The sequence below is a fragment of the Aspergillus nomiae genome, assembly GCF_001204775.2.
Source record: "Aspergillus nomiae NRRL 13137 chromosome Unknown contig00378, whole genome shotgun sequence".
Lineage (NCBI taxonomy): Eukaryota > Fungi > Ascomycota > Eurotiomycetes > Eurotiales > Aspergillaceae > Aspergillus > Aspergillus nomiae.
This window is the reverse complement of record NW_015378433.1, coordinates 1-11,441: the sequence shown is the minus strand read 5'-3', so window position 1 is coordinate 11,441 and position 11,441 is coordinate 1. Positions and strand designations below refer to the sequence as shown.

Below are 11,441 nucleotides of genomic sequence, written 5' to 3'. Positions count from 1 at the left end.
ATGGCGCCCGGCAGTGGACGAGACTTCAGCTGCTCCTGGGAGCATTGTGGAAAGGTAGTCTTTTTTCCCAGCGCTTCCTGTCCCTTTCCCCCTTGACCCAATCGTACTGATATAAGTAGTCGTTCAATCGCAAGTCGGATCTTTGCCGACATTATCGCATACATACCAACGAACGGCCGTACCACTGTACAGTGAAAGATTGCAACAAGAGCTTCATTCAACGAAGTGCGTTGACTGTCCATTCGCGAACGCATACTGGGGAGAAACCCCATGTTTGTGATCATGAAGGATGCCACAAAGCATTTTCCGACGTAGGCCTTGCCCTTAAACTCCTGTTTGACTATGAGAGAAATGCTGACGCGGCGCAGTCCTCAAGTTTAGCCCGCCACCGGAGGATTCACACGGGAAAGCGGCCGTACATCTGCCAGGAACCAACATGCGAACGAAGGTAGAATCGTATCTTACCCGTACAAATAGCACGAGCGCTAATAACCCCATATAGCTTTTGTCGTAAAACGACACTCACTAAGCACCAGCACCGTTCACACCCTCCTGGCACAGTAACTCGCCCTCCATCCGAGGATGCGACTTCCGAACATTCCTACCAGACACCCGTCCCCGCCTCAGTACCGAACGATCAATATCTCCTTGCTCAACAGCCTTACTACCCCCACGCGCAAACTCCATCCCATGATTTCTATCCACCACCGAGTCTTCCAATAACGCCTGTTCCTGTGCAAGATGCGCCGCCGATTGTAACTCAAAGTATACCGGTATCGTCACCCGTCGATGTCCATCAAGCGCAACAGCAATACATGCAACTCATGCAACAACGGTACGACCCAAGCCGTCAGGGGTACAGTATTCCCCCGGAATTCCAGCAACCCTTTCCCGGTGTTCCTGCTGTGGAAGGTCACCCGCTGATGGTCACCTATCCACATAATTTCCAATACAAGCAACACCAGACACGCATTCTTAACCAACCCGAGGGAACCGACTGGGGCTTCTTGGGAGTGGGTTAAATAGTACTATGGGGACGTTCAAGCCACCAATGTAACCACTAGCCTCCCTTTGCGGCCATCGTGCTCAACCCCTTGGGAGATCCCAAGATGAGACCAGAAGAACTTCTCGGTGTATTTTGATAGTGTTCCAAAGTGGGAACCATCATACTAACTGTATCGTGTGATGCCTATAACGACAGACTTACGAGCGTTTCGACTTGGCCAGCTTGTTGTATTCATTTTCCCATATACGCGTTGATCTTCTGCTATATTTCCTTTCCCTTTTTCTTTTTTTTCCCTTCTCTTTTTGTGCTACAATGCTTGTGACCAATGATATCACTGCTTGTTTCTGCTTCCATTCCTTGCAGCCTCTGCGACTTTTTGGATTGATTCCCCCTGTTTAAAAGGCTAGGGTGAGGCGTTTGTGATATTTGATACCTAAGATGATCTCTTGGCAATCTTTGTGATACGTGTTAGTCTACATTGTCAATTTTGATGTGAACAGGACCTAGAGATGTCGCCCTTTATCGGCGGAGATGGAGATGGGTCTGGGTGTATTTACTGAGGTCTAACTAATTCGAGAACTCTCTCTTCTGGACGAGGATCTGATATGTGCCTAAGGCAGCAGTCGGAACCCCACCTGCCATTGCGTGCTTTGCCCTTTTACACCCAACTATCAGTACCAGCTACTACTTACTATCGACTAAACGTGCTGAAGCCTGGAGCACGACACAGAAGTAAATTCTTACCAGTTAGTGGCTAGTGGGGTTTTCATTTTACTGGCATGACTGATAGTAATCCGATACTCGCTCAATTAGTCCCATTCGCTGCCAACGTCAGCCAAGGATCGACAGTCGGAACGGTAAGTGACTCCACTCAGATAGCGTGTGCAGCCATGTCCATTCAGGTCTCTGAACATCTCGACATGTATAGAACTAGCGCGAGCTAGTGCTCCTGGACGAAAGGCCGTCAAACTTCTTGAACAACACACTATTCGATGCCACCACCACCTGCATGTCGAAGTACGATCGACCCTACATACCTGCACCGTTAACCTGTTTTCCCTTTGGTCAGGCCACACCTCAAGCGTGTATAGAGCCATCCCTGGAAAATACTAGGGGGCAACCGCCGGAAAGCGAGCAATCAGATCATCATGGATAAAAATTCCGAGGTAGGAACCTTGGTTTCCGAGCGGCTATTCCACTTTCTTACTATTTTGGTCTGGCTTCACCCACTCATTCGATCAGGGGAGATGACTAATGCGGGTCAGGCTTCGTTAGTGAAATTACCGAGGACAGCGAGGTCTCCATCTGTTACAGCAGAACAAGTGAACAACACCTCCTACTTGAGTCGGGGCCACTTAGTCCCTGCACTAAGGCGCTGGTCCCGATATCCTCCTTTTAGTACTCCGTAGTTGAGCTTTGGTACCGAGATGAAGCAGCTAATAGCCCACTAACCCACTAGCTATCGGGGGATTACACCAGGATCTAGCAGCCATGACTGCATTGGATGACGACGACGACAAGAATCCCTGGTCATCACAAGATGAATGCCTTTGTCCGGCTTATGTCCTCAACCTTGGCGTCTCGACTGCGGGGTTGATACGTCTACTCTTTCACCCTGCTTTTGATAAACCGCCGTGGATTACTTATCCGTGGGTACAGCATGATACAATACAGACCTTTCCCAAGTAGATATGGACGCAGTGACTCCATATAGTGAACCAATACTCCAGGTAGAGAACAAGGTATCCTATGGCTCTCTCTCTCAGATATGGTTTATCCGAACACGAAAGCAATCTATATTGAATACAAGGGTCCCCATACCACCCTACCGAACCGAAACCTCACCCAACCAACAGAAACGATAGTATACAAACCCCTTCGCACGAAATTGGGGAGTTGTGCCGGTTTTTTCACGGAGCAACACAATCCGCCTTCCCGCGAGGCGCTAGAACACGGCACTCAGGGGTAGCTAAGTGGCCAAGAAAGGGTCACTGGTCATATCATATTTTCTGCTCAAGAAAAAGAAAAGAAGTGGCCTAGGAGCTTGGACCAAGAAGGAGTCTGAGGTAGAAACCGTACCATTGCTACGAGCATACAACCACCATCCAAGACAAGAGGACAGGGCATACAGTGGCCGGTGCAGAATAGACTTCAAGGGAACCCTCGCATAACCCACCTTGTTCCATGGTACAAACATCATCACTTACCTGTTCTGAATTTGACGTTCCCTACTGGAATGGTAAGGTTTCCCAACAGTTTGGACGCCCGTAGAAAATTTCCTAAACGCCTTGCAGTTGCCTCCTCATTGGGACTTTTCGCCCCATGGAATGCATACTGCGAGTGATTCGTGTCTGGTTGCCTTGTTTTTTGCCTCTCACGGTCTTCGTTTGGGATGTACTGTACGAGGCTGTATCATACAGTCAGGGTTCACAGAGGCATGCATCAGCCATTGACCTTGTCTTTGAAGTATATCAAGGCATGAGTACACTATACCTCCCAGACTCTAAAACCAACGCCAGCAAGTTATCAACCTTTGATGAATTATCTTCTTTCCTCCATTGACACAGAGAGCAAAACGAACAATACCTTCAACCTCCCATCCGCAACCCAGCTTGACAGTCTAAAAAGAATCAGATCCTATTCTTCTTTCGGTGTCACTGACGACGAGCATCCAGATGATCTCCCTATCTAGACCAGTCTATCAGACAGTGGAGCACCAAATCCATTGACAGACGTGCGGGAAACCAGCCAGAATGCTGCCCATCGGGGAATTAGCGGCTCATTTTAGCTGTGGGGCTTGTGGCGGTGACTTCCTCTCTCTGGGGGTGAAGTCTGATTGTGTCTGCGCGTGTGCAGAGCATAGGCAACTATGTTAGCTGACCGTGATTTTTTCCCAGTAGCATGTCGTACCTATATAAGAGAAGCGTATAGGTATCCAGGTGTATGCGTAGTGCATGCTACCTACCAGATGATATGGGTCGTCAACTAATGGAAGTCACCGAGATGCAACGAATACATCACAAATCAACTTCAATCTCCATACCCACGGAAGAACCCAATAAGGTTGACCGGAATAAACTCTCTCATGGGTCAAAAAGCGTTCAATATGATACAGTCAGTTTAGCACACCGAAACAACTATTGCCTTTCTCAGCCTAGCGGAAAAGATCATGAACAGTGGAGGTCTCCATGCTAGACTCCCCCCATCCGTGGATAGTCATTGCCGTCCAAGTTTCGTTTCTATTTCCTCTGAGTTGAAAATGAAATGGAAGATCAACACCGACAGAGTGGGCCAAGAACCCAACCCAACCAGTTCGTGTCTCCCGACCAATAACGGAGGGCCCACTGGAGGGCAAAAGCCTTCAAAGGGGTTGCTGTTGTTATTTCTCCTGGTTATCTCCGGGAGTGGATCCTTTACGTACGGCGTACCGGTGCCGTAGTATTCCAGCGTTCTTGGGACTAGTTTAGTAGTACTACCCAAGGTGAGCCTAGTTCGATGTTCTACGACTTTGAATCTGTACAGCACACACGTCCATGTCCACACCATGTCCACACCTCCCACACTATCTGGATTGGGATAATTTTGGGAGGATTGACACTTGGTCTTAGGTAAGAAGACGGGAACAACTGGCCAATAAAAAAGGAGGTATTAGTCACTTCTCGTCGTCCTCTCGTGTTCTTCATCTTTGCTAATAAATCTTCATCCTCGGTAGTTTCCCATTCCGATACGCCGGAATCCCCTGCCTCGAATAGTAACCACTAGGATCAATGTCCAACATGTGCATATCCATCCATAGAGCCCCGTTATTTGTAGGCACATGGCGACTCAGTCTCTAGCTTAACATGAAGTACTACAGAGTACATCTATTCAAAGAACCCGAACGATCACTATACTACTTCGGGAAATTTTAAACGAAAGCATGATACATTTTAGGGCGAATGTCAATGGCATACTTGTGGATGACAGACTCAAATACTAGTCTCCGCCGCGTCGCTTTTATGGACGATACGGCTTTTCATAGACCATTTTCCTGATGTGGCAGGTGACTAAATACACGACTCTGGACAGTGGCACTAGCATTTCGTTCTATCATCTCGTACTTTTCTTGGATCATTGGTGAATGGGATGGCATTTAGGGGGGGGATTATCCCGACAGAAACACGTCTAGATTCAAGCGGGTATGACCTGTGTCAGGCAATGGGTCAATGGCAAGCACCTCGTTTAGTTTCTAAACCAAATAACTCGATGTGCTGACATCTTGTGTCTAGACTTCGATGGGTATTCGCGGATTAACAAACTCTCGACTTCCACCTCATTTCATACGAACATAACACCGAGAATCTCCGTTGGTCCGTTGCCTGTCCCATGTCTCTGATTGACATAGCCGTCGGACAGTAATTGTCCAGTAGCCATGGAGAACTAGGGTAAACTCGACATGGCGACTAATGCGATCGGTACATGACGGTCCTGCAACTGAAAACGAATCGCGATAAACGCATAACAGATACACGACAGTAAGGGGCAGACTCCCGACAAACTAAAGCCATGTATTTTCTAGAAGCCGGATACAACTTACATACCATGGGCCTTAGATCCATACTTGCCACTCAGGTATGGAGCTATCTGATCAAAAAGAGAGGACAATGTCTGGACCTTTGTTCTAACAAGCTCTTTCCCTGTCCTCTGTCTCCTGGTGTCTCTGTTGAGCTTCTGTGGTGATTGTCGATCTGGTTGTCCTAGGATCCCTCTACTATACTCATCGCTTCGGGGAGAATGCACTGTGACAGGAGCTGCTCTTCATATCCATGAGGGATCCACCGATGGCTGTTCTTTCACTAACCGGAACTTTTGCTTTTGGTTGAGTGAAGGTTCATGTGCCCTATTGGCTTAGACTGTGACTGAAAGGGATTTGGTTATACCAGGGCTTTCTTCTAGTTTCATAGTCGCCTTGAATGCTCGGGGATACATCACTTCGGCGTGATGATTCCTTGGCTCTATTTACGTATCCTAGAATGCTATCGTTCGTAGTCAGTCTAACATTGTACTGAAGTATATTCAACGCAGTAAGTACATAATCGCTTTGTTGAGATCAGTAGTACTGATTCACAACAGTTTACAGTATCGAATGGCATAGCTCCATGAACCTACTGCCCGCTAAATGAGTATACAAGCGGGAAGATACATAACTCCATTCATATACCATACATCTAGCATCACATATCTATATCCATACCCATAACCCGGTGTATATATGCACTGTACTGGAAGTCCGCCAACCAAAACCAAAACCAACGAAACTACCAACTCATCACGCCCCGTTCCCGATCAAAGCCTCCCCTAATCTGTTCCGGTTTTACCACCTTCCCCTTCAACACTGTGTACCGGACGATATTCTCACAGTCCTCTGGACGAACGCGCGCCAGCCAGATACCCTGCGCCGCACCTTCCTCTCCCTCCGCCGATGTCTCCTCTTTGCCGTCCTGTTTGCGGTACCACTCCAAATCGCGACGGCGGTACACAATCACATTCGCAGAATACTTGTGACCCCCAACGTGGCTGATGAAGTAGATGCCGACGCCACCGGGTCGCTCGTCATCGAGATCGCGGTACAATCCCAGCGGGCGCAAGTGGCGTTCGAATTCCTTACGGAGAAGCGGCGCAGACTGGCCGCAGCGGGCGTCCCGTGTGCGCTGGGAACAGAGAAGGATCACCGCGGCGTGGGGACAGGGACGCGATCGGAGGGGCGTCTGCGATAGGAGGTCTGCGATGGGTGGTGGCTGTTGTGGTTGGTCGTCTGATGTGGGTGCGGATACCGGCTCCGGGAGAGCCCCCAAGGGCGTCGTGGTGGTGGGCGCGGGATTGACAATATATTTGATCAGGTCAGAGGCCAGGGCCGGCGTGACATGGTCAACAATAGTGAAGCTTGGTAGGAGCAGGACGGTTGTCGGCTGTTTTCCCGAGTCGTGGTGGTGGTATTCGTCCGGCACGGGCATGTTGGAGGCCGACAGCTTCAATTTCTAAGATCATCATCACTCCATCAGTATTATACTAGGTTTTTCGAGTGGTAGTAGTTGGTCGATCGCGACTTACCCCGTTACTGGGCTCCAGCCCCCCCTTCTCAATCGCTTCCATCACACTGCCTTCTTCGTCCGCGACATCTCGTACCCAGTCTGTTTTCCCGGTCGCGACGAGCAGGTGTGTCGACCATCCATTGACGTTCCCGTACAATGTATCTTCCTGGTCCACGTCGAACTTCGCCGGGTACCGAACGGTACATGAAGCGCAGTCGTGGAGACATTCTTCTCCGTCAACGGCGGGGTCGACCTCGTGAATAGCGTGTCGGGGCTTGGAGCTGTTCGGAAGTCTTCCGCTGCCCCGGAGTCTTTGGGCGACCCCGACGGAGTTGAGAAGAGAGATGTGCCGCGTCGCCAGAGAGCCTGCATTGTGTGGGGGGAGGATATGGGGAAAGGAGGGGAAGGGTGGAAGAAAAAAATACACAGTTGGGAGTGACACAGTTGCCATTTTGGAAAAGCAGATCTTATCAATCACCGACGCCAAGCACGGAATCCTTTCCGATCTGCACCGTTAGGCTACGAATAGCGCCTGGCCTGATTGGTTGGCTATTATCAATCTTCTCTCCAGATCAGGTCATTCGCATGGAATTCCATGGGGATGTTAGTACTAGTAGTAACTATGGATCTAGTATTCATAGAAAGAAAAAGCGAACATTCTACATTTATTTGGGTAGTTTCTCTCTGTTTCATTTTCAGTAAAAAGAAAAGTGCGCTTTCATTATTGTAATCCAATTGGGTTATCCCAAAAAACTTTTCACGCTCTATTAAAATTAATCGCATAGGGCAAATCAGAGGGCCCATGGGTATCTACCAAACGAATAACGCTCCCTGCAGAACTCCCCGATACGTTCGACTGGACCCGCCTAAGCGATCGTATTGATGGCGTTCGGGGCGTCGCCAGCCGATGCCGGTCAACGTTTCTCGACCAGACAGGGGACCTCTGGTTCTGCCTTCCTGACGTAGTAGTGTAGGTGGAGCGGCGTTCCCACGTCGATGCATTAGAAGGTTGCAAACTGTTGCTCCGGCCTCGCGACAACGCCTCGCTATCATCGCGGAAGTCCATCGTGTCAGTCTCTCCTTCCTCGTCCGAAGGTCCAATGATGGACTCGCTCTCGCCGTGAGAGCTTTCGGCGTAAATATCGTCCATAATGTGCGTATCAAGCGACTTCATCCCCCTAAGCAACTCAGCAAATATATGCATCAGATCCCGAAACTCCGTCTCGTGAAGCTCGTGCGGCGAGAAGCGCGCGCGTTCGTATAGTGCGATGAATTCAGCCCCAATCTCGGGCGGTTTGATGACGTCCAGACTAGTAAGGTGGTGCAAATATTCCCTCACACCCATCGACGCCGGTCGCCGTAAGATGCCTACCACTCGCGTGTCCGGGATTGATTGTTCCGCGCCGGGGGACGAGGGGTCAAACGAGCGGGTCGCTGTCAAAAAGGGGTCGGGGGGAGCAAGAGAGACCGCTTTAGCCTCGATCAGGTTCGGGAGTTCTTGGATGACCGTTCGGTACGGCAGGTCGGGCAGATCGGGGGATGCAGGAGAAGACCATCCGGGGTGTTCTACAAGGCCCCACGGGGGGCGGTCGCGGTCTATCAAGAGCATGGGGTAGTCGGCGAAGGTATCGCCATCTGCAGCTGTGTCCCTTGGCCTAGCTTGATAAGCAACAATCGCGCTGCGAGCAAGCCCTTCAACCACTAGCCGTCTCACACTCTTTCCGACATCTTCTTTCTCTATTGGGATCCATGCTTTGGGGATTCCTGCCAAGGCGCTGCGATTGGTATAGATCCGCGTTGCGTATATCAGTGCCGCTAATATAAAAGTCACGATGTAGCCACCGCTAATGATAAAGATATTCGTGAGTCGCGAGGTTACGTAGCACTGGTAGATCGCGTCGGCTGGGGTCAGCACTATAAGACAGAAGAGGACGACAGAGAGAACGATAAAAGTAGTGTAGTTGAGGATGCGATAGATATTCCAGGCCATAATATCGAGCGCATCATATTGCGCATCGCAGCCCGAGCTCGTCGCTGCCTCGACCGTCTATGATCATGACAGGAAGTACTTCAAATGGGAGTCGCTGTGGCCGACCGAGAGGGGGGGGTCACGTGCAAGACGGAGTCCAACTAAATTAAGGGGCCGTGTCTAGAACGGGGAGTTCTTATACTGCGACTCTACTTCGTACGTTAAGCTCAAAAAGCATCGCCAATTTGATATGGGAGGGTGAAAACGAGGGAGGGAAAGAACGATATGGCTTACACATATGCAGTGGCCTCTGTTCATGAAATACTAGCTATAAATCTATATGTATGTGCATGGATCTGCGCTCATGACTGATCCCTTAGTCGTCAGCAATTGCTACCTCGTCGTCCCATTGCGCTTTGAGGGCCTCTCCACGAGCCCGGCGGATAACCCTTTCAATGCCGTCCAGACCCTTCTTCAGTACATCCATCTTAGGTCCGTAACTCAGACGGACGAAGTGATGGCAAGGGCTGTCGAACAGGTCTCGTCTCTTGGCAGGGTTCAGGTCGAAGAAAATACCAGGCACCACAATAACCTTCTCGGTCAGAAGGGCGTTGAAGAAGTTCAGACCGTCGGAGATGTTAGCCTCTGCGGGAAGAGGGGGGTCCAAGGCAGTCAGATCAAGCCAAATGTAGAAGGTGGCCTGAGGAATATCCTTGATACGGAATCCGATCTCGTTCAAACGCTTCACAACGAAGTCTCTCTTTTCACGGAAATGATGCTGAAGAGCCTTCATCTCTGCGCGTACAAGGGACGGCTCAAGCATGGGGATGGCAGCTTCCTGGAACGGCACGTTGGCACCTCCATCCAGGTAGGAACCAGCGGAGCCCAGGGCATCAACGAATTCCTTGGGGCCGACAATCCAGGCGATACGCCAACCAGGCAAGCGGAAACGCTTGGTGAGACCGTCGATGAGCAACACATCTGCCAGGGTTAGCATGAGAGAATCATCTATAGCTTCCGAGTGTTGGCCCACCGTCTTGGTTGACATCCTCCACATTCGTAGCACCACTGAGAGTCGTGCCATCACAGTCGGTGGTGTAGTTGTAGCCTCCATAGAATTCATCCAAAATCAGCGTCGCGCGATCCCTGCAGATGTCTTGGATCTGTGCCAGCTCCTCGCTGGAGACAAAATGTCCGGTCGGGTTACGGGGGTTCGAGGTTAAGAGGACCTGGGTACCACGGGCAATTTCCTCGGCGATCTTGTCGGGGGAGATATGATAATGGTCGCTCTGGGAAAGGGGAATGGGAATAGGCGCGATCTAAAAGATAATTTGTTAGCTATCGCGACACATATCAAGTCTACTAGCAACCCCGCACGTACATTCTTGAACAAACTCAACATCTCCGAGTACGCAGAGTAGTCGGGAATGGGGAAGGAAAGGTACGAATTGCCCAGAATGGCTGCGATTCGAATCAAACCCGCACGTCCACCGGGCACAATGCAGACATTTTCCCAAGTGTACTGGCTCTCTTTGCCCTGGCGGTAATGCTCATTGTACAGCCGAGCGACAGCAGCACGGAGGGGCTTGATACCGGCCGTGGGGCCGTACTCACGAGCAGCAGAGGTGATAGGAATACTCGTCGGGCGGGGGAAACTGCCTTCGATCTCATCATCGGCTTCGGGGGCACCTTGGCCCAGATTCGCCCATTCAGCTGGATTTCTGCGAAACCGTGTTCTGTCGCACGTTCCGTACACCAGACGACACCTGTCGAGGCACGCGAGGCATCGAGGCCGGCGTGAGGACGGTGACCTTCGTGAGCGCTTCGAAATTGACGATGGGTTTCCGATCGGAGTTCTAAATAAGAAGGGAGTTTTGTTAGAGAACATGTGTATGATTAATTGGCCTTCTTTTTTTTCTTTTTTGTTTGTTGAACCCCTCATTCCGCGGTTTCTACAACATTGTCGATCACAAACGTGCAACCCCAATCAAAAACTTGTATCAAGGAAGAACGCACCATTCTCCGACAACTCCTTGCCTAGGGAGAATCGCCTGTTGGAAGGGCGCAAAATGCTCACGCGGCGGCCAGAGAACGACATGTTTGCTGCTTGGCAACAATATCAAAGTTGATACGGAGGACAAAAATAGTTTAGCAGATTGATGCGTGTCTTGGCTTTCTCGTATGTATAAAACCAACGACGCCAAGGATGCGTGCAATCTATACGTAGAAGAAAAAGAAAGCAAGGGGGAAAAGAAAAGAGACGTCAAAGTAGGTGACAGTCTGTCAGGGTTATCGACCGCGTCAAGCGCTGTTAAAAGAGAGAAAAAGAAAGAGCACACGGCAAGCTGAATGGTTTTTAAGGCTCTCTCTCAGGCATCACTCTCACCCTCTTGTT

At 50.1% G+C, this 11,441-nt stretch overlaps 2 protein-coding genes across 2 annotated transcripts; one reads left to right on the top strand and one right to left on the bottom strand.

Annotated features, from left to right (window-relative positions):
* Positions 1–1,022, top strand: ANOM_010670 (putative C2H2 finger domain protein; the record flags this gene model as incomplete). Its single annotated transcript, XM_015555926.1, has 3 exons — positions 1–54; positions 120–448; positions 503–1,022. 3 exons carry the CDS (start codon positions 1–3, stop codon positions 1,020–1,022), a joined length of 903 nt encoding a protein of 300 aa, XP_015403018.1.
* Positions 1,023–6,303: 5,281 nt separating this feature from the next.
* On the bottom strand, positions 6,304–11,171 carry ANOM_010669 (putative aminotransferase, classes I and II; the record flags this gene model as incomplete). Its single annotated transcript, XM_015555925.1, has 8 exons — positions 11,063–11,171; positions 10,813–10,902; positions 10,428–10,759; positions 10,080–10,365; positions 9,444–10,027; positions 8,040–9,124; positions 7,097–7,583; positions 6,304–7,023 (listed from the first exon to the last, which is right to left on the bottom strand). Exons 1-8 carry the CDS (start codon positions 11,142–11,144, stop codon positions 6,304–6,306), a joined length of 3,666 nt encoding a protein of 1,221 aa, XP_015403020.1. The 5' UTR covers positions 11,145–11,171.
* Between the last annotated feature and the right edge of the window lie 270 nt (positions 11,172–11,441).